This window comes from Bombina bombina, chromosome 6 (genome assembly GCF_027579735.1).
Source record: "Bombina bombina isolate aBomBom1 chromosome 6, aBomBom1.pri, whole genome shotgun sequence".
In the NCBI taxonomy this organism is placed as follows: domain Eukaryota; kingdom Metazoa; phylum Chordata; class Amphibia; order Anura; family Bombinatoridae; genus Bombina; species Bombina bombina.
In genome coordinates, this window is record NC_069504.1 from 350,346,625 (window position 1) to 350,369,825 (window position 23,201).

A 23,201-nucleotide genomic window follows, 5' to 3' on the forward strand; every position below is an offset into this window, starting at 1 on the left:
GCTCCCCCTTGGAGTCTTAACTTTATTCTTAACCTTGTTTTTAAGATTTTGCGGTACTTTCCATAGATATTTAGTGTTATCTCGGAAGGCTTTCCTCTGCTCGGAGAGTCTTGGAACTCTCAGCTTGGCAGTGTGCTTTTCTTTATCTTATCTTTCTTTCAGATAAAGTGGTTCTTCATAGGGTTTTGTTGTTCCTTGTCTAATCCTTTTTATCATAAGGAATGTTAGTGGCACAACTTGGATATTGTGCATGTTCTTAATCTCTGTCTACAGACGACTAAGGCTTTTCGCCAGTTTTTTGTTTGGTTGTTTGTTTCTCTTGGACAGTTACTTCTTTTTTCCTTTGGTTGTAAGTATACTTTGGTTATGAGACTGCTGGACAGCAGCCTCTTGAGAGAATTACAGCTCTTTTCACTAGGACTGTATCTGCTTCTTGGATGCAGCTTTTGTGGATCAGCATTGCAAGGCAAGATTGATAGTTGGTCTTGGCTGAGGCTTTTTCTGGGAGAAGGGTTCTTCAAGTGGTGGTGCCTTCTGTTTAGGTGCCTGTCTTGCCCTCCCTTATCATCTGTGTACTCTAGCTTGGGTATTGATTCCCAACAGTAATTAATGATGATCCGTGGACTCATCGTGTCATTAGAAAGAAAACAAAATTTATGCTTACCTGATAAATTTATTTATTTATTGACATTATGAGTCCACGGCCCGCCCTGTTTATTCAAACAGTCTTTTTTTTGTTTTGTAAACCTCAGGCACCTTTGCACCTTGTGTTACTTCTTTTCTCTCTTTTTCCTTCGGTCGGATGACTGGGGCTTGTGGGAAGGGAAGTGATACTTAACAGCTTTGCTGTGGTGCTCTTTGCCTCTTCCTGCTGGCCAGGAGTGATATTCCCAACGGTAATTAATGATGATCCGTGGACTCATCGTGTCAAGAAATTTTTTTTATCTCGGCTGTTTGTGCGCATTTCATGTAGTGCTCGTTTTTCAAGTTGAAAGTAAACGTGAACGCTTGAGCGCAATTGAAGTTAACACACGTCGGGATAACGCGCGATCAGAGCTCTGGTTAACTGTTTCATGAAACAAAAAAAGTGTCACAAAACGCATCAAAAATACATTACACAATACAGTTACACTCATAACACTATCTGATCAAAATCTGTATATATTTATATATTTTAGCAAAATAACATATGTAGAAATGTGTATTTATGAATAAATAGAACATATTCTGCTATAGGAAGAACATTGGAATGTGAAATATTAATATTTTCATATCGGTTTAGCGCACTTGAGATGATGTGATGGGGTTAGCATGCAAGTAGTGTGTTAGGGGATTTTCTACTTTTTTGCTCCATTGACTTCATTGGGGGAATACGTTAACGCGTTTGCAATATTCTAACTTCTGCTTTTTGCACACATCGGGTTGGCGCACCTGTGAAAACTTTTTACTTTAAACATAAAACACGTAATACGAACGCTGACACATGCAAAAAGCTTCTAGCTGAGTTGAAGTGTGAGCGGAGGCATTGCATACTGCTCCACTTGTAATCTTACCCTAAATGTAATAATTGCACAAATTTGAACTTTGTTCATGTAACCAACAAGTCAGTTAGTTTTAAAAAAATATTTTAACTAAAGGGCTTAAGGGCATGAAGAATTGATAATATTATCAGGGACTCAAAGGGTCAATAGACACTAGAAGGGTTAACATGTAGGAAACCATCCAATGACCACATGAAGCGGAGAATATGGAGACTATAAAAAGAGCTAAAGGAATCAATATGGCATCTTGATAAAGGCATCCACATTCTGGGTGTGGACAACTTGGAAACGGATTTTCTGAGCAGACAGATGTTTCATCCAGGGGAATGGTCCCTCCATCCCGAGATGCTCCACATAGTCATAGCCGTTTTTCAACTTTAAGAACTGAAGGGATTTAACTAACAGTACCAACAGCAATATTACAGCTGAACATGAGGAAATTATATTCCCAAAAAACTGCAAAGGACGCTTTGTAAAATATACCCTTTGAAGCCCCTGTACCTTTTTTGGTCATTGACACTAATTCTTATTAAGGACATACAAATAAGATAGTGTGCGAGCAACATCGTAGCCCTGTGAGATTACAGCCCTGCCTTTTTTGTAAAAATTTTTTTTTTAATTTTGAACTTTTATCTATTCGGATCCTTTTCAAATGTCTAGGCATTTTTTACTGTTTATTCTATAGGAAATAGTAAGATTGAATAGCCAAAAAGTTGGTTGAAAGTATGAATAAATACACCGGTGTATGAATTATTGTAATCTACTATGTGTCATTTTTACTAATTGTATATGAATACATTTTTTCTGCTATCCATTGGAAATTGTTTGAAACCAACATAATACATTTTAGAATCATTTTTCATAAAATGAAAATAGTTTGAATCAAAATAATTTTATATTATCTATTCTGACATAGAATATGTGGGATTTTTAGCACTTTAAATATTGTTTTTTAATTAAGCAAGTAATACCTATAAGTCTAACATGGACCATACATCTAATTAATATAGAGATTCTTAAAGAGACACACACCATATTGTTTTGAGGTATTGCATCTGCATTTATAAACTTTACCAAGGTTTTAGGAATATAAGATATAGTTAAATCAAGGGTAATCTGTTGAATATAAAGGTACCAAAATTTGGTTAGCGAAAAGCTTCCTACTGTCCAGTCCAGCATTATATGCGCCATCCTTTATACTTTTTGTAATATTTTTCTTTACAAATTAAATTTTGGGATAATTTGTATATATTAAAGGAGGCAGAGTCTGGGTACATAACGGAATAGAAATACTCCAATCCCTACTATTTAAGTCACTTAGGCATGTTTAAATCTTCAATTCAGCCTAAAATTAGAAAGATGGTAACTATACACAGCTATACAGATTAAGACTATACATTTGTTCTTTTAAAATGTAAAACATATATAGCAAAGGATAACATCTATCTTCCTTTCTGATTGAGAACCACACAAAGACCAGCTTTAAATATAACTTACAACAAACATGTCCATCTTAATGGGAGGAGAGTCCACTGCTTCATTCATTACTTGTGGGAATTAAGAACCTGGCCACCAGGAAGAGGCAAAGACACCCCAGCCAAAGGCTTAAAAACCTCCCCCACCCCCCTCATCCCCCAGTCATTCTTTGCCTTTAGTCACAGGAGGTTGACAGAGAATTGATGGAAGATTCGGAGTAGTCTCTTATGAAGGGTAGTACTCTTCTAAATGGGACTGGAGTTTTAAGTAGTCCGGAGATGAAGGGAGAGTCTTTCTGCGAAATGATCCCAACTCAGTTTAACAGCTCCACTAGCAATCAGCGTTGATGAGTTTCGCTGTCTGCTTTTCTTCTCTCAAGTCCATGTCAGGAGCGATGCTACTACCCTGTCACACTTGAAGGGCCGTGTTCCTCTTCCACGACGTTGATTCTGGTAAGATTGGTTCATTTATTTATATATATATATATATATATATATATATATATATATATATATATATATATATATATATATATAATTACGCATGAAGACAGGGTCATAGTGTGGCTCCTTTTATTTTTATAGAATTTAAGGTAATACCCTCGGAAGGGGGCTGTTGAACAGGGGGGATATTAATATGCATAATATTGTTTGCTACTGCATTGTTTGCTACTGCATTGTGTGAGATGAGGCTCTGTCAGTGTGGAACACAGTTCATTAGCGAGAGATTGAGGCATGCTTTTTTGGCGCGTACTTCTCTCGAGTGCAGGGGAGGTCCTGCATGGAACTCCATGTGACCAATGTGGCCTCTACAACTTCCTCTTTTTCGACCTGCGTTCGGAGGAATCGAAAGCTGTTTCTTGTAGTCCGGGTCATAGGAGGTGGTAAGTGCCCCGGCCATTGGGATATAAAGGTGCCATTTATTTTTTATCAAGTCCGTAATAAAGGTGCAATCTATGGAGGACTCTGATATGTTAGAGGATACTCCCTCTTTATCTAAACCCATTAACTGTGTATATTGTGAGGAAGTTCCAGTCGAACCACCTACGCAACTCTGTTCCACATGCTTTGGCAATATTGCTATTTCCATAAAGAATAAAGTATTTAGTACGACTGAGTCGTCCACCTCTGAGGGTTCTCCGCCCCGCCAGGTACGTTCCTTGCAATCATCTCCGATTACACAAGCAGTTCCCCAGGGCACTACTAATCCTCCTGCGGGAGGGGCCCTTTGGCCTCCAGACCAGGGCAGTTGTCTCAGGGGACATCCTTTCTAAGACCATCCTGGGAGATTGTGACCATGGATGCAAGTCTATCAGGATGGGGAGCTGTATGGGGTGCCAGAAGGGCACAGGGCAGATGGACTCGAGAAGAGTCAAGTCTACCTATAAATATTTTGGAACTTTGAGCTTTATTCAACGCTCTGAGGGCTTGGCCCCTTCTGGGGTCATCCCGATTCATCAACATTACCTCGGTGGCTTACATAAACCATCAGGGGGGGACGAGAAGCTCCCTAACCATGAGGGAAGTATCTCGGATTCTGGAATGGGTGGAAACTCACAATTTTTTGCTCTGAGATCCACATTCCGGGTGTGGACAACTTGGAAACGGATTTTCTGAGCAGATAGATGTTTCATCCAGGGGAATGGTTCCTTCATCCCGAGATACTCCACTTGTAATCTTACCCTAAATGTAATAATTGCACACATTTGAACTTTGTTCATGTACCCAACAAGTCAGTTAGTTTTAAAAAATTATTTTAACTAATAAGCTTAAGGGCATGAAGAATTGATAATATTATCAGGGCTCAAAGGGTCAATAGACACTAGAATAGTTAACATGTAGGAAACCATCCAATGACCACATGAAGCGGAGAATATGGAGACTATAAAAAGAGCTAAAGGAATCAATATGGCATCTTGATAAAGGCATCCTAGCCGAAACATGTTGAGAAAGCCATATCCTTTGTTATAAAAGACTGTTTTACCAGGAGGATTTCCGAAAGTATTTGGAAAAAGTTGTGTATTTGTAAAAAGTGAGCGCTCACGGAAACAACTTTTTACCTTTGAAGCATCTTATTGTACCTGAAGTGGATTTAGACGTGACGCAGGGTGTATCCAGAAGACAATAGGTTACCCGCGGTCACGTGATCTATCTGGGGAAAGAAAGGATACAACACAGCAAGCACAGTCTCTACATAGTGGCAACTTACCGTCTTGCCAGAAACAGAGGTTGAAGATTCTACTTGCTGCTGGAGCAGACCTGGACGGTAGACTGACGGCAAGGTGACCAACACAGGAGTGTTTGATAAGGGTCACGGTAGGTAGGACGGAAGCGTGGTAGCGTAAGACACAATAATATCACCCGCTAAACAGATACTGCTAAGCCACATAGTCATAGCCGTTTTTCAACTTTAAGAACTGAAGGGATTTAACTAACAGTACCAACAGCAATATTACAGCTGAACCTGAGGAAATTATATTCCCCAAAAACTGCAAAGGACGCTTTGTAAAATATACCCTTTGAAGCCCCTGTACCTTTTTTGGTCATTGACACTAATTCTTATTAAGGACATACAAATAAGATAGTGTGTGAGCAACATCGTAGCCCTGTGAGATTACAGCCCTGCCTTTTTTGTAAAAAAAATTTTTTTAATTTTAACTATCCGGATCCTTTTCAAATGTCTAGGCATTTTTCTCCAACATAGGTGTGTCCGGTCCACGGCGTCATCCTTACTTGTGGGATATTCTCTTCCCCAACAGGAAATGGCAAAGAGCCCAGCAAAGCTGGTCACATGATCCCTCCTAGGCTCCGCCTACCCCAGTCATTCTCTTTGCCGTTGTACAGGCAACATCTCCACGGAGATGGCTTAGAGTTTTTTAGTGTTTAACTGTAGTTTTTATTATTCAATCAAGAGTTTGTTATTTTAAAATAGTGCTGGTATGTACTATTTACTCAGAAACAGAAAAGAGATGAAGATTTCTGTTTGTATGAGGAAAATGATTTTAGCACCGTAACTAAAATCCATGGCTGTTCCACACAGGACTGTTGAGAGCAATTAACTTCAGTTGGGGGAACAGTGTGCAGTCTCTTACTGCTTGAGGTATGACACATTCTAACAAGACGATGTAATGCTGGAAGCTGTCATTTTCCCTATGGGATCCGGTAAGCCATGTTTATTAAGATAGTAAATAAGGGCTTCACAAGGGCTTATTAAGACTGTAGACTTTTTCTGGGCTAAATCGATTCATTATTAACACATATTTAGCCTTGAGGAATCATTTATTCTGGGTATTTTGATATGATTATATCGGCAGGCACTGTTTTTGACACCTTATTCTTTAGGGGCTTTCCCTAATCATAGTCAGAGCCTCATTTTCGCGCCGGTATGGCGCACTTGTTTTTGAGGACAGCATGGCATGCAGCTGCATGTGTGTGGAGCTCTGATACATAGAAAAGTCTTTCTGAAGGCATCATTTGGTATCGTATTCCCCTTTGGGCTTGGTTGGGTCTCAGCAAAGCAGATTCCAGGGACTGTAAAGGGGTTAAATATAAAAACGGCTCCGGTTCCGTTATTTTAAGGGTTAAAGCTTCCAAATTTGGTGTGCAATACTTTTAAGGCTTTAAGACACTGTGGTGAAATTTTGGTGAATTTTGAACAATTCCTTCATACTTTTTCGCAATTGCAGTAATAAAGTGTGTTTAGTTTAAAATTTAAAGTGACAGTAACGGTTTTATTTTAAAACGTTTTTTGTGCTTTGTTATCAAGTTTATGCCTGTTTAACATGTCTGAACTACCAGATAGATTGTGTTCTGACTGTGGGGAAACCAAGGTTCCTTCTCATTTAACTATATGTATTTTATGTCATAAAAAAATTTAGTAAAAATGATGCCCAAGATGATTCCTCAAGTGAGGGGAGTAAGCATGGTACTGCATCATCCCCTCCTTCGTCTACACCAGTCTTGCCCATACAGGAGGCCCCTAGTACATCTAGTGCGCCAATACTCCTTACTATGCAACATTTAACGGCTGTAATGGATAATTCTATCAAAAACATTTTAGCCAATATGCCCACTTATCAGCGAAAGCGCGACTGCTCTGTTTTAGAAAATTCTGTAGAGCATGAGAACGCTGATGTTATGGTTTCTGAAGGGCCCCTACACCAGTCTGAGGGGGCCAGGGAGGTTTTGTCTGAGGGAGAAATTTCAGATTCAGGAAACATTTCTCAACAAGCTGAACCTGATGTGATTACTTTTAAATTTAAGTTGGAACATCTCCGCGCTCTGCTTAAGGAGGTGTTATCCAATTTGGATGATTGTGATTATCTGGTCATTCCAGAACCACTATGTAAAATGGAAAAGTTCTTAGAGGCCCCGGGGCCCCCCGAAGCTTTTCCTATATCCAAGCGGGTGGCGTACATTGTTAGTAAAGAATGGGACAGGCCCGGTATACCTTTAGTACCTCCCCCCATATTTATAAAATTGTTTTCCTATAGTCGACCCCAGAAAGGACTGATGGCAGACAGTCCCCAAGGTCGAGGGGGCGGTTTCTACTCTACACAAGCGCGCCACTATACCCATAGAAGATAGTTGTGCTTTCCAAGATCCTATGGATAAAAAATTAGAAGGTCTGCTAAAGATGTTTGTTCAGCAAGGTTCCCTTCTACAACCAATTGCATGCATTGTCCCTGTCACTGCAGCCGCGTGTTTCTAGTTTGATGAGCTAGGAAAGGCGATTATTAGTAATTCTTCTTCTTATGAGGAGATTATGGACAGAATTCGTGCTCTTAAATTGGCTAATTCTTTCACCCTAGACGCCACCTTGCAATTGGCTAGGTTAGCGGCGAAAAAATTCTGGGTTTGCTATTGTGGCGCAGAGCGCTTTGGTTAAAATCTTGGGCAGCGGATGCGTCTTCCAAGAACAAATTGCTTGACATTCCTTTCAAGGGGAAAACACTCTTTGGCCCTGACTTGAAAGAGATTATCTCTGATATCACTGGGGGCAAGGGCCACGCCCTTCCTCAGGATAGGTCTTTTCAAGACCAAAAATAAACCTAAGTTTCGTCCCTTTCGCAGAAACGGATCAGCCCCAAGGGCTACGTCCTCTAAGCAGGAAGGTAATACTTCTCAAGCCAATCCAGCCTGGAGACCTATGCAAGGCTGGAACAAAGGAAAGCAGGCCAGGAAACCTGCCACTGCTACCAAGACAGCATGAAATGCGGGCCCCCGATCCGGGACCGAATCTGGTGGGGGGCAGACTCTCTCTCTTCGCTCAGGCTGGGGCAAGAGATGTTCTGGATCCTTGGGCGCTAGAAATAGTCTCCCAAGGTTATTCTCTGGAGTTCAAGGGGCTTCCTCCAAGGGGGAGGTTCCACAGGTCTCAGTTGTCTTCAGACCACATAAGAAGACAGGCATTCTTACATTGGGTAGAAGACCTGCTAAAAATGGGAGTGATTCATCCTGTTCCATTAGGAGAACAAGGGATGGGGTTCTACTCCAATCTGTTCATAGTTCCCAAAAAAGAGGGAACGTTCAGACCAATCTTAGATCTCAAGATCTTGAACAAGTTTCTCAAGGTTCCATCGTTCAAGATGGAAACCATTCGAACACTTCTTCCTTCCATCCAGGAAGGTCAATTCATGACCAAGGTGGATTTCAAGGATGCGTATCTACATATTCCTATCCACAAGGAACATCATCGGTTCCTAAGGTTTGAATTCCTGGACAAGCATTTCCAGTTCGTGGCGTTTTCTTTCGGATTAGCCACTGCTCCTAGGATTTTCTCATAGGTACTAGGGTCCCTTCTGGCGGTGCTAAGACCAAGGGGCATTGCTGTAGTACCGTACTTGGACGACATTCTGATTCGAGCGTCGTCCCTTCCTCAAGTAAAGGCTCACACGGACATTGTCCTGGCCTTTCTCAGATCTCACGGATGGAAAGTGAACGTGGAAAAGAGTTCTCTATCTCCGTCAACGAGGGTTCCCTTCTTGGGAACTATAATAGACTCCTTAGAAATGAGGATTTTTCTGACAGAAGCCAGAAAAACAAAACTTCTAGACTCTTGTCGGATACTTCATTCCGTTCCTCTTCCTTCCATAGCGCAGTGCATGGAAGTGATAGGTTTGATGGTAGCGGCAATGGACATAGTTCCTTTTGTGCGCATTCATCTAAGACCATTACAACTGTTCATTCTCAGTCAGTGGAATGGGGACTATTCAGACTTGTCTCCGAAGATACAAGTAAATCAGAGGACCAGAGACTCATTCCGTTGGTGGCTGTCCCTGGACAACCTGTCACAAGGGATGACCTTCCGCAGACCAGAGTGGGTCATTGTCACGACCGACGCCAGTCTGATGGGCTGGGGCGCGGTCTGGGGATCCCTGAAAGCTCAGGGTCTTTGGTCTCGGGTAGAATCTCTTCTACCGATAAATATTCTGGAACTGAGAGCGATATTCAATGCTCTCAAAGCTTGGCCTCAGCTAGCGAGGGCCAAGTTCATACATCAACCATCAGGGGGGAACAAGGAGTTCCCTAGCGATGGAAGAAGTGACCAAAATCATTCTATGGGCGGAGTCTCACTCCTGCCACCTGTCTGCTATCCACATCCCAGGAGTGGAAAATTGGGAAGCGGATTTTCTGAGTCGTCAGACATTGCATCCGGGGGGAGTGGGAACTCCATCCGGAAATCTTTGCCCAAGTCACTCAACCGTGGGGCATTCCAGACATGGATCTGATGGCCTCTCGTCAGAACTTCAGAGTTCCTTACTACGGGTACAGATCCAGGGATCCCAAGGCGGCTCTAGTGGATGCACTAGTAGCACCTTGGACCTTCAAACTAGCTTATGTGTTCCCGCCGTTTCCTCTCATCCCCAGGCTGGTAGCCAGGATCAATCAGGAGAGGGCGTCGGTGATTTTGATAGCTCCTGCGTGGCCACGCAGGACTTGGTATGCAGATCTGGTGAATATGTCATCGGCTCCACCATGGAAGCTACCTTTGAGACGAGACCTTCTTGTTCTAGGTCCGTTCGACCCACTCCAGCTGACTGCTTGGAGATTGAACGCTTGATCTTATCAAAGCGAGGGTTCTCAGATTCTGTTATTAATACTCTTGTTCAGGCCTGAAAGCCTGTAACCAGAAAAATTACCACATAATTTGGTATATCTGTTGGTGTGAATCTGCAGGATTCCCTTGGGACAAGGTTAAGATTCCTAAGAGTCTATCCTTCCTTCGAGAAGGATTGGAAAAAGGATTATCTGCAAGTTCCTTGATGGGACAGATTTCTGCCTTGTCTGTGTTACTTCACAAAAAGCTGGCAGCTGTGCCAGATGTTCTAGCCTTTGTTCAGGCTCTGGTTAGAATCAAGCCTGTTTACAAAATTTTGACTCCTCCTTGGAGTCTCAACCTAGTTCTTTCAGTTCTTCAGGGGGTTCCGTTTGAACCCTTACATTCCGTTGATATTAAGTTATTATCTTGGAAAGTTTTGTTTTTGGTTGCAATTTCTTCTGCTAGAAGAGTTTCAGAATTATCTGCTCTGCAGTGTTCTTCTCCTTATCTGGTGTTCCATGCAGATAAGGTGGTTTTGCGTACTAAACCTGGTTTTCTTCCAAAAGTTGTTTCTAACAAAAACATTAACCAGGAGATAGTTGTGCCTTCTTTGTGTCCTAATCCAGTTTCAAAGAAGGAACGTTTGTTGCACAACTTGGATGTAGTTCGTGCTCTCAAATTTTACTTAGCAGCTACTAAGGATTTCAGACAAACTTTGTCTTTGTTTGTTGTTTATTCTGGTAAACGGAGAGGTCAAAAAGCAACTTCTACCTCTCTCTCCTTCTGGATTAAAAGCATTATCCGATTGGCTTATGAGACTGCCGGACGGCAGCCTCCTGAAAGAATCACAGCTCACTCCACTAGGGCTGTGGCTTCCACATGGGCCTTCAAGAACGAGGCTTCTGTTGATCAGATATGTAAGGCAGCGACTTGGTCTTCACTGCACACTTTTTCTAAATTTTACAAATTTGATACTTTTGCTTCTTCTGAGGCTATTTTTGGGAGAAAGGTTTTGCAAGCCGTGGTGCCTTCCATTTAGGTGACCTGATTTGCTCCCTCCCTTCATCCGTGTCCTAAAGCTTTGGTATTGGTTCCCACAAGTAAGGATGACGCCGTGGACCGGACACACCTATGTTGGAGAAAACAGAATTTATGTTTACCTGATAAATTACTTTCTCCAACGGTGTGTCCGGTCCACGGCCCGCCCTGGTTTTTTTAATCAGGTCTGATAATTTATTTTCTTTAACTACAGTCACCACGGTAACATATGGTTTCTCCTATGCAAATATTCCTCCTTAACGTCGGTCGAATGACTGGGGTAGGCGGAGCCTAGGAGGGATCATGTGACCAGCTTTGCTGGGCTCTTTGCCATTTCCTGTTGGGGAAGAGAATATCCCACAAGTAAGGATGACGCCGTGGACCGGACACACCGTTGGAGAAAGTAATTTATCAGGTAAACATAAATTCTGTTTTTACTGTTTATTCTATAGGAAATAGTAAGATTGAATAGCCAAAAAGTTGGTTGAAGGTATGAATGGATACACCGGTGTATGAATTATTGTAATCTACTATGTGTCATTTTTACTAATTGTATATGAATACATTTTTTCTGCTATCCATTGGAAATTGTTTGAAACCAACATAATACATTTTAGAATCATTTTTCATAAAATGAAAATAGTTTAAATCAAAATAATTTTATATTATCTATTCTGACATAGAATATGTGGGATTTTTAGCACTTAAAATATTGTTTTTTAATTAAGCAAGTAATACCTATAAGTCTAACATGGACCATACATCTAATTAATATAGAAATTCTTAAAGAGACACACACCATATTGTTTTAAGGTATTGCATCTGCATTTATAAACTTTATCAAGGTCTTAGGAATATAAGATATAGTTCAATCAAAGGCAATCTGTTGAAGAATATAAAGGTACCAAAATTTGGTTAGCAAAAATCTTCCTACTGTCCAGTCCAGCATTATATGCGCCATCCTTTATACTTTTTGTAATATTTGTCTTTACAAATTAAATTTTGGGATAATTTATATATATATTAAGTCTGGGTACATAATGGAATAGAAATACTCCAATCTCTACTATTTACGTCAGTTAGGCATGTTTAAATCTTCATTACAGCCTAAAATTAGAAAGATGGTAACTATACACAGCTATACAGATTAATACTATACATTTGTTTTTTTAAAATGTAAAACATATTTAGCAAAGGATAACATCTATCTTCCTTTCTGATTGGGAACCATATAAAGACCAGCTTTAAATATAACTTACAACAAACTTTTCCATCTTAATGGGAGAAGAGTCCACTGTTTCATTCATTACTTGTGGGAATTAAGAACCTAGCCACCAGGAGGTTGCAATGACACCCAGCCAAAGGCTTAAAAACCTCCCCCCACTCCCCTCATCCCCCAGTCATTCTTTGCCTTTCATCACAGGAGGTTGGCAGAGAAGTGACAGAAGATTCGGAGTAGTCTCTTATGGTGGGTAGTATTCTTCAAAATAGTACTGGAGTTTTAAGTAGTCCGGAGATGAAGGGAGAGTCTTTCTGCAAAACGATCCCGACTCAAACAGCTCCATTAGCAATCAGCGTTGACGAGTTTCGCTGCCTGCTTTTCTTCTCTCAAGTCCATGTCAGGAGCGATGCTACTACCCTGTCACACTTGAAGGGCCGTGTTCCTGTTCCACAACGTTGATTCTGGTAAGATCGGTTTATTTATATATATTTTTGATTATGCATGAAGACAGGGTAACAGTGTGGCTCCTTTTATCTTTATAGAATATAAGGTAATACCCTTGGAAGGGGCTGTTGAACAGGGGGGATATTAATATGCATAATATTGTTTGTGTTTGCTACAGCATTGTGTGAGATGAGGCTCTATTAGTGTGGAACACAGTTCATTAGCGAGAGATTGAGGCAGGCTTTTTTGGTGCATACTTCTCTCGAGTGCAGGAGCGGTCATGCATGGCACTCCATGTGACCGGGTGTGGCCTCTACAACTTTTACTTTTTCTACCTGCATTCGGAGGAGATGAAAGCTGTTTCTTGTAGTCCGGGTCATAGGAGGTGGTGAGTGCCCCGGCCATTGGGATATAAAGGTGCCATTTATTTTTGATCAAGTCTGTAATAAAGGTGCAAGCTATTGAAGACTCTGATATGTTAGAGGATACTCCCTCTTTATCTAAACCCATTAACTGTGTATATTGTGAGGAGGTTCCAGTCGAACCGCCTACGCAACTATGTTCCACATGCTTTGACAATATTGCTATTTCTAAAAAGAATAAAGTATTTAGTACGACTGAGCCATTCACCTCTGAGGGTTCTCCACCCCACCAGGTGCGTTCCCTGCAATCATCTTCGATTACACAAGCAGTTCCCCAGGGCACTACTAATCCTCCTGCAGGAATCCTCCTTTGGCCTCCAGACCGGGGCAGTTGTCTCAGGGGACATCCTTTTTAAGACCATCCTGGGAGATTGTGACCACGGATGCAAGTCTATCAGGATGGGGAGCTGTATGGGGTTCCAGAAAGGGCACAGGGCAGATGGACTTGAGAAGAGTCGAGTCTACCTATAAATATTTTAAAACTTTGAGTGTTATTCAACACTCTGAGGGCTTGGCCCCTTCTGGGGTCGTCCCGATACATCAACATTACCTCGGTGGCTTACATAAACCATCAGGGGGGGGGCGAGAAGCTCCCTAGCCATTAGGGAAGTATCTCGGATTCTGGAATGGGTGGAAACTCACAATTGTTTGCTCTCAGCGATCCACATTTCGGGTGTGGACAACTTGGAAACTGATTTTCTGAGCAGACAGACGTTTCATCCAGGGGAATGGTCCCTTCATCCCGAGATGTTCGTGGAGATCTGCAGCAGATGGGGGACGCCGGAGATAGATCTCATGGTGTCCAGACTCAATTGCAAGCTACCCTGATAGGGTCGCGATCCAGGGATCCCAAGGCGGAGCTGATAGATGCCTTGACGGTGCCCTTGGAATTCAACCTAATTTACATATTTCTACCGTTGCCTCTTATACCTCGGATAGTGGCCCGCATCAAGCCGGAGCAAGCTTCGGCTATTCTGATTGCCTAGTCGTGGCTGCGGAGGATGTGGTTTGCGGATCTGGTGGTTATCCGCCGTGGAAGTTACCTTGTCGCAGGGATCTGCTAGTTCAAGGTCCTTTTTTACATCAAAATCTCTGAGGCTGACTGCGTGGAGATTGAACGTCTAGTCTTAGCCAAGAGAGGATTTTCAGAAAAAGTAATTGCCACTCTCATTCAGGCCAGGAAGCCGGTCACTTGTCGCATCTACCACAATGTGTGGAGGACCTACTTGTCCTGGTGTGAGGAACGAGGATATCCCTGGCATACGGTCTGGGTATCCAGGATTTTGGCCTTTCTCCAGGACGGTCTGGATAAGGGTCTTGCAGCCAGTTCCCTGAGGGGACAGATCTCGGCTTTATCTGTACTGTTGCATAAGAAGCTTGCAGAGCTTCATAACATACAGTCCTTTGTTCAGGCGCTGGTTAGGATCAGGCCTGTTTTCAGGAACCCGGCTCCTCCTTGGAGCTTAAACTTGGTTCTTAAGGTTTTGCAGAGGGCTCCGTTTGAGCCTATGCATGTAATTGACGTTAAGGTTCTTTCTTGGAAAGTCCTATTATTACTGGCTATTGCATCGGCATGCAGAGTTTGAGTTGGCGGCCTTGCAATGTGAGCCTCCCTACGTGAGCCTTTCATGCTGATAAGGCTGTTCTTCGCACTGGATTGGGATTCCTTCCCAAAGTAGTGTCATGTCGTAATATCAATCAGGAAATAGTGGTTCCTTCTTTGTGTCCTAACCCTTCTTTTTCGAAAGAGAGGTTACTTCATAATCTGGACGTAGTTTGGGCTTTGAAGTTTTATCTTCAGGCCACGAAGGAGTTCAGACAGACTTCATTCTTATTTGTTGTGTATTCAGGGAAGCGCGGGGGCAAAGGTTCTCTGCTACCTCTCTATCCTTTTGGTTGAGGAGTATGATCCGTCTGGCATATGTGACAGCGGGACATAAGCCTCCTCAGAGGATTACGGCTCACTCGATTAGAGCTGTGGCCTCTTCTTGGGCCTTTAAGAATGAGGCTTCTATGGAGCACATTTGTTAGGCAGCCACTTGGTCTTCCTTACATACATTTGCAAAAAAATTTAAATTTGACGTTTTTGCTTTGACGTGTGCCCTCAGTTTAGGGTCCGCCTTCTTTTACCCTCCCGTTTTGTTCATTCACTGTCCTCTAGAGCTTGGGTATTTGTTCACACAAGTAATGAATGAAGCAGTGGACTCTCCTCCCATTAAGATGGAAAACATAAATTATGCTTACCTGATAATTTAATTTCCATCTGTGGGAGGAGAGTCCACTGCACCCGCCCGTTCTTCGGTGGGCGGACCTACATTTATTGTTAATCTTCTGGCACCATTTATACCCTGATATTTCTCCTACTGTTCCTTGTTCCCTTGGCAGAATAACTGGGGGATGAGGGGAGTGGGGGAGGTATTTAAGCCTTTGGCTGGGGTGTCTTTGCCTCCTCCTGGTGGCCAGGTTCTTAATTTCCACAAGTAATGAATGAAGCAGTGGAGTCCTTGCACAGTAACTTGTATGAGAGTATACATATATTTACATATGCACACCTAATTAGTCATTGGTGCAGAGATTTTTATGAAAAAGTTACTGTACGTCTCCAGCAAACAACCAACAAATCAATGCAAAAAATAAATATTTAATACACAGCATTGTATTTATTATCCAAGAATGTTTAGAAGGTTTTGTTATGTTAATTCTTCTGTGGGTCTTTAAAAAAAAGAAAAGTTAGCATAATTTGATATCCTTTTAATTTGAATGTTATTTTAGAGGTAAAAATGATGTATTGGCTGTAAATAGTTTTTATTTTAGTATGTAGTATCTTTGCTGTTTTTTAATGAAACCAGACTGTTATGTGAATTTCATAAGAACAATGTTGCATACAATGCAGAAGGGGTGAGAATTATCTCTCTTACACAAACATAAAATCCATGTCATAATGACTTTGTACCACTACACTGACTTATGTAAGAGTATGTGAGGTTATCCCAGTTATAATTCTGTATGTAGCGGCTATATTTACAAATCATGTTTTTTTTCTTGAGTTTTATTCTGTGTTAAGCACCATATAAATCTGATACCCAAAGTAAATGCTGTCACCCATGTGCTAATAAAATGGAAACACTGTTTGACTTTAGGTATTAGATATAAACAGTAGATAATACTTGTGAACATTATAATATTGTGCGAAGATGCACTGAATGTTAGACTAATATTTTCTTTCAAATAATTTCATTATTCTTTTTCTTCCCTAAAATGAACAGCTTTGGGAAACGAGCAAAGTATGTGAGCCATCAGCTATTACACTTAAGCAGGACTTTGATGTGGCATTCTGTGATGGTGAGGTATTGGTCCTGGCACCAGACAAAGGAGACCGTTTATTTGTGAGTACATCTCAGAATTCATAAACTATAGATTTGTTTGCTCTAAGTGGGTCTGCTGTATTGATTCTCTGTTAAAGTAAGATCGTCTGTTTAAGTATATTAGTTAGCTAACCAAGGTAGTTAGGCAGACAAGGATTTGGAGTAACCAAGGGGAAATATAAGTATTTTATATGTTTAAGTTAAACCTTTTATTAAGAATGTGTGAGAATCTCATTCAGTGTACAGTTTGCCACATGTTTGCATCACTGGAGCAGCCGCTTCTGGGATTATATGTTTTTGGCAAGTGTGAGCATATTGTCTCTTTAGAAACTCGTATTGGAGATCTGGAGGAACTAATTGCAACACTGCATGAAATTCAAACACTTGAAAGTAAAAAGGATAGGACTGAGCTGGTTGTTAATGGTTCTAGCAGTGGGAATGGGGATGATTCAGATGAGGAGACTCCAGGATGTAGCTGTGTCACAGTTAGAGGGCGAAGTAAAGGTAAGCGGAAGAGACAGGCCAGTTCTGAGCTGGTACACCCCAATAGATTTGCCAGATTAAGTGAAGATGTTGGGGATATCAGTTCAGGGGTGGCAGTGTCAGAGAGGGCTGGTTTGCCTAGTATAGTGAACAGTCCTTTAGTTGTGGAAGAGCAGCATACTATGGTGGGCAGCCCTTCAAACATGGTAGAGGGGCATACTATAGTTAACAGTCCTTCAGTCATGGAAGAGGGGCATACAAGTCAGGGCCTAAGGCAGATGTTGGTGGTAGGAGACTCTATTATTAGGAAGGTTGATAGGGTAATTTGTCAGCCAGACCCTTTAAATAGAACAGTTTGCTGTCTTCCAGGGGCTAGTGTTAAGCATATTATGGAGCGTATAGATAGATTGTTAGATGGATGTGAGTCTGATCCTGCAGTCATGGTGCATATTAGTACTAATGAAGGAATCGGCGGGAGATGGAGAGTCCTAAAAAATGACTTCAGGGAGTTAGGTAGCAAGCTTAAAGCAAGGACCTCCAAAGTAATGTGCTAACTCAGTAAGGCAGAAGGAGCTAAGGTTTGTTAATTCATGGTTAAAAACATGGTGTAAAAATGAGGGGTTTGACTTTTTAGAGCACTGGGCTGATTTTTCATTAGGGTACAATTTGTACAGTAAGGAGGGATTGCACCTGAATGTCATGGGTGCTGGTGTGTTGGGGGAAAGGATGGTAGCACATTTAGAGAACCTTTTAAACTAGGCAAAGGGGGGAGGGTCAGTTAGAACACAATAGAACAGAGAGATCAGTCTGTGAATATGTCACTCCCTTAATATCTCAAGGAAGGGATGACTTAAGAAATGTCACATTAGAAAGTATAGAAGAAAGCACACCAAGTAGCAGCAGAAAGCACATGAAAATTAAATGTATGACAACAAATGCAAGAAGCATGATGGGTAAAATGGGGGAGCTGATGCTCTTAGTTGCAGAAGAGGACTATGATGTTATCAGTATAACTGAAACTTGGTGGGATGATTCACATGACTAGGCAGTTAACTTAGAGGGGTATACTTTATTTAGGAGGGAGGAGGGAATAATAAAAGGGGTGGAGGAATCTGCATGTATATTAAACCTAACCTTAAACCTACAATAAGGGAAGATATTTATGATACAAGTGACAATGTAAAAATCCTGTGTGTTGAAATAAAGAGTGGGGGGGGGGAAATCCTAAAAAAATATTACTAGGAACATGCTACAAGCCCCCTAACATTAGTGACCTGGAGGGAACTCAGCTACTAATGCAAATAAGTAAGGCTGCTAATAACAGTGCTGTAATTATGGGAGATTTCTCCAACATAGGTGTGTCCGGTCCACGGCGTCATCCTTACTTGTGGGATATTCTCTTCCCCAACAGGAAATGGCAAAGAGCCCAGCAAAGCTGGTCACATGATCCCTCCTAGGCTCCGCCTACCCCAGTCATTCTCTTTGCCGTTGTACAGGCAACATCTCCGAGATGGCTTAGAGTTTTTTAGTGTTTAACTGTAGTTTTTATTATTCAATCAAGAGTTTGTTATTTTAAAATAGTGCTGGTATGTACTATTTACTCAGAAACAGAAAAGAGATGAAGATTTCTGTTTGTATGAGGAAAATGATTTTAGCAACCGTTACTAAAATCCATGGCTGTTCCACACAGGACTGTTGAGAGGAATTAACTTCAGTTGGGGGAACAGTGAGCAGTCTCTTGCTGCTTGAGGTATGACACATTCTAACAAGACGATGTAATGCTGGAAGCTGTCATTTTCCCTATGGGATCCGGTAAGCCATGTTTATTAAGATAGTAAATAAGGGCTTCACAAGGGCTTATTAAGACTGTAGACTTTTTCTGGGCTAAATCGATTCATTATTAACACATATTTAGCCTTGAGGAATCATTTAATCTGGGTATTTTGATAAGATTATATCGGCAGGCACTGTTTTAGACACCTTATTCTTTAGGGGCTTTCCCAAATCATAGGCAGAGCCTCATTTTCGCGCCGGTGTTGCGCACTTGTTTTTGAGAGGCATGACATGCAGTCGCATGTGTGAGGAGCTCTGATACATAGAAAAGACTTTCTGAAGGCGTCATTTGGTATCGTATTCCCCTTTGGGCTTGGTTGGGTCTCAGCAAAGCAGATACCAGGGACTGTAAAGGGGTTAAAGTTAAAAACGGCTCCGGTTCCGTTATTTTAAGGGTTAAAGCTTCCAAATTTGGTGTGCAATACTTTTAAGGCTTTAAGACACTGTGGTGAAATTTTGGTGAATTTTGAACAATTCCTTCATATTTTTTCGCAATTGCAGTAATAAAGTGTGTTCAGTTTAAAATTTAAAGTGACAGTAACGGTTTTATTTTAAAACGTTTTTTGTACTTTGTTATCAAGTTTATGCCTGTTTAACATGTCTGAACTACCAGATAGACTGTGTTCTGAATGTGGGGAAGCCAGAGTTCCTTCTCATTTAAATAAATGTGATTTATGTGACAATGACAATGATGCCCAAGATGATTCCTCAAGTGAGGGGAGTAAGCATGGTACTGCATCATTCCCTCCTTCGTCTACACGAGTCTTGCCCACTCAGGAGGCCCCTAGTACATCTAGCGCGCCAATACTCCTTACTATGCAACAATTAACGGCTGTAATGGATAATTCTGTCAAAAACATTTTAGCCAAAATGCACACTTATCAGCGTAAGCGCGACTGCTCTGTTTTAGATACTGAAGAGCATGACGACGCTGATAATAATGGTTCTGAAGGGCCCCTAAACCAGTCTGATGGGGCCAGGGAGGTTTTGTCTGAGGGAGAAATTACTGATTCAGGGAACATTTCTCAACAAGCTGAACCTGATGTGATTACGTTTAAATTTAAGTTGGAACATCTCCGCATTCTGCTTAAGGAGGTATTATCCACTCTGGATGATTGTGACAAGTTGGTCATCCCAGAGAAACTATGTAAAATGGACAAGTTCCTAGAGGTCCCGGGGCTCCCAGAAGCTTTTCCTATACCCAAGCGGGTGGCGGACATTGTAAATAAAGAATGGGAAAGGCCCGGTATTCCTTTCGTCCCTCCCCCCATATTTAAAAAATTGTTTCCTATGGTCGACCCCAGAAAGGACTTATGGCAGACAGTCCCCAAGGTCGAGGGAGCGGTTTCCACTTTAAACAAACGCACCACTATACCCATAGAAGATAGTTGTGCTTTCAAAGATCCTATGGATAAAAAATTAGAAGGTTTACTTAAAAAGATGTTTGTTCAGCAGGGTTACCTTCTACAACCAATTTCATGCATTGTCCCTGTCGCTACAGCCGCGTGTTTCTGGTTCGATGAGCTGGTAAAGGCGGTCGATAGTGATTCTCCTCCTTATGAGGAGATTATGGACAGAATCAATGCTCTCAAATTGGCTAATTCGTTCACCCTAGACGCCACTTTGCAATTGGCTAGGTTAGCGGCTAAGAATTCTGGGTTTGCTATTGTGGCGCGCAGAGCGCTTTGGTTGAAATCTTGGTCAGCTGATGCGTCTTCCAAGAACAAGCTACTTAACATTCCTTTCAAGGGGAAAACGCTGTTTGGCCCTGACTTGAAAGAGATTATCTCTGATATCACTGGGGGTAAGGGCCACGCCCTTCCTCAGGATCGGCCTTTCAAGGCCAAAAATAAACCTAATTTTCGTCCCTTTCGTAGAAACGGACCAGCCCAAAGTGCTACGTCCTCTAAGCAAGAGGGTAATACTTCTCAAGCCAAGCCAGCTTGGAGACCAATGCAAGGCTGGAACAAGGGAAAGCAGGCCAAAAAACCTGCCACTGCTACCAAGACAGCATGAAATGTTGGCCCCCGATCCGGGACCGGATCTGGTGGGGGGCAGACTCTCTCTCTTCGCTCAGGCTTGGGCAAGAGATGTTCTGGATCCTTGGGCGCTAGAAATAGTCTCCCAAGGTTATCTTCTGGAATTCAAGGGGCTTCCCCCAAGGGGGAGGTTCCACAGGTCTCAGTTGTCTTCAGACCACATAAAAAGACAGGCATTCTTACGTTGTGTAGAAGACCTGTTAAAAATGGGAGTGATTCATCCTGTTCCATTAGGAGAACAAGGGATGGGGTTCTACTCCAATCTGTTCATAGTTCCCAAAAAAGAGGGAACGTTCAGACCAATCTTAGATCTCAAGATCTTAAACAAGTTTCTCAAGGTTCCATCGTTCAAAATGGAAACCATTCGAACAATTCTTCCTTCCATCCAGGAAGGTCAATTCATGACCACGGTGGATTTTAAGGATGCGTATCTACATATTCCTATCCACAAGGAACATCATCGGTTCCTAAGGTTCGCATTCCTGGACAAGCATTACCAGTTCGTGGCGCTTCCTTTCGGATTAGCCACTGCTCCAAGGATTTTCACAAAGGTACTAGGGTCCCTTCTAGCTGTGCTAAGACCAAGGGGCATTGCTGTAGTACCTTACTTGGACGACATTCTGATTCAAGCGTCGTCCCTTCCTCAAGCAAAGGCTCACACGGACATCGTCCTGGCCTTTCTCAGATCTCACGGATGGAAAGTGAACGTGGAAAAGAGTTCTCTATCTCCGTCAACAAGGGTTCCCTTCTTGGGAACAATAATAGACTCTTTAGAAATGAGGATTTTTCTGACAGAGGCCAGAAAAACAAAACTTCTAGACTCTTGTCGGATACTTCATTCCGTTCCTCTTCCTTCCATAGCGCAGTGCATGGAAGTGATAGGTTTGATGGTAGCGGCAATGGACATAGTTCCTTTTGCGCGCATTCATCTAAGACCATTACAACTGTGCATGCTCAGTCAGTGGAATGGGGACTATACAAACTTGTCTCCGAGGATACAAGCAAATCAGAGGACCAGAGACTCACTCCGTTGGTGGCTGTACCTGGACAACCTGTCACAAGGGATGACCTTCCGCAGACCAGAGTGGGTCATTGTCACGACCGACGCCAGTCTGATGGGCTGGGGCGCGGTCTGGGGATCCCTGAAAGCTCAGGGTCTTTGGTCTCGGGAAGAATCTCTTCTACCGATAAATATTCTGGAACTGAGAGCGATATTCAATGCTCTCAAGGCTTGGCCTCAGCTAGCGAGGGCCAAGTTCATACGGTTTCAATCAGACAACATGACAACTGTTGCGTACATCAACCATCAGGGGGGAACAAGGAGTTCCCTGGCGATGGAAGAAGTGACCAAAATCATTCTATGGGCGGAGTCTCACTCCTGCCACCTGTCTGCTATCCACATCCCAGGAGTGGAAAATTGGGAAGCAGATTTTCTGAGTCGTCAGACATTGCATCCGGGGGAGTGGGAACTCCATCCGGAAATCTTTGCCCAAGTCACTCAACTGTGGGGCATTCCAGACATGGATCTGATGGCCTCTCGTCAGAACTTCAAAGTTCCTTGCTACGGGTCCAGATCCAGGGATCCCAAGGCGGCTCTAGTGGATGCACTAGTAGCACCTTGGACCTTCAAACTAGCTTATGTATTCCCGCCGTTTCCTCTCATCCCCAGGCTGGTAGCCAGGATCAATCAGGAAAGGGCGTCGGTGATCTTGATAGCTCCTGCGTGGCCACGCAGGACTTGGTATGCAGATCTGGTGAATATGTCATCGGCTCCACCATGGAAGCTACCTTTGAGACGAGACCTTCTTGTTCAAGGTCCGTTCGAACATCCGAAGCTGGTCTCACTCCAGCTGACTGCTTGGAGATTGAACGCTTGATCTTATCGAAGCGAGGGTTCTCAGATTCTGTTATCGATACTCTTGTTCAGGCCAGAAAGCCTGTAACTAGAAAGATTTACCACAAAATTTGGAAAAAATATATCTGTTGGTGTGAATCTAAAGGATTCCCTTGGGACAAGGTTAAGATTCCTAAGATTCTATCCTTCCTTCAAGAAGGATTGGAAAAAGGATTATCTGCAAGTTCCCTGAAGGGACAGATTTCTGCCTTGTCTGTGTTACTTCACAAAAAGCTGGCAGCTGTGCCAGATGTTCAAGCCTTTGTTCAGGCTCTGGTTAGAATCAAGCCTGTTTACAAACCTTTGACTCCTCCTTGGAGTCTCAACTTAGTTCTTTCAGTTCTTCAGGGGGTTCCGTTTGAACCCTTACATTCCGTTGATATTAAGTTATTATCTTGGAAAG

At 42.3% G+C, this 23,201-nt stretch overlaps 1 protein-coding gene across 1 annotated transcript in view; it reads left to right on the forward strand.

The window, feature by feature from the left end:
• LOC128662948 (apoptotic protease-activating factor 1) overlaps window positions 1–23,201 on the forward strand; it is a 257,549-nt gene that overhangs the window by 61,404 nt on the left and 172,944 nt on the right. Inside the window, exon 4 of the mRNA XM_053717011.1 lies at window positions 16,451–16,570. Coding sequence (XP_053572986.1) covers window positions 16,451–16,570 — 120 coding nt within the window. The remainder of the gene's footprint in view (window positions 1–16,450; window positions 16,571–23,201) is intronic.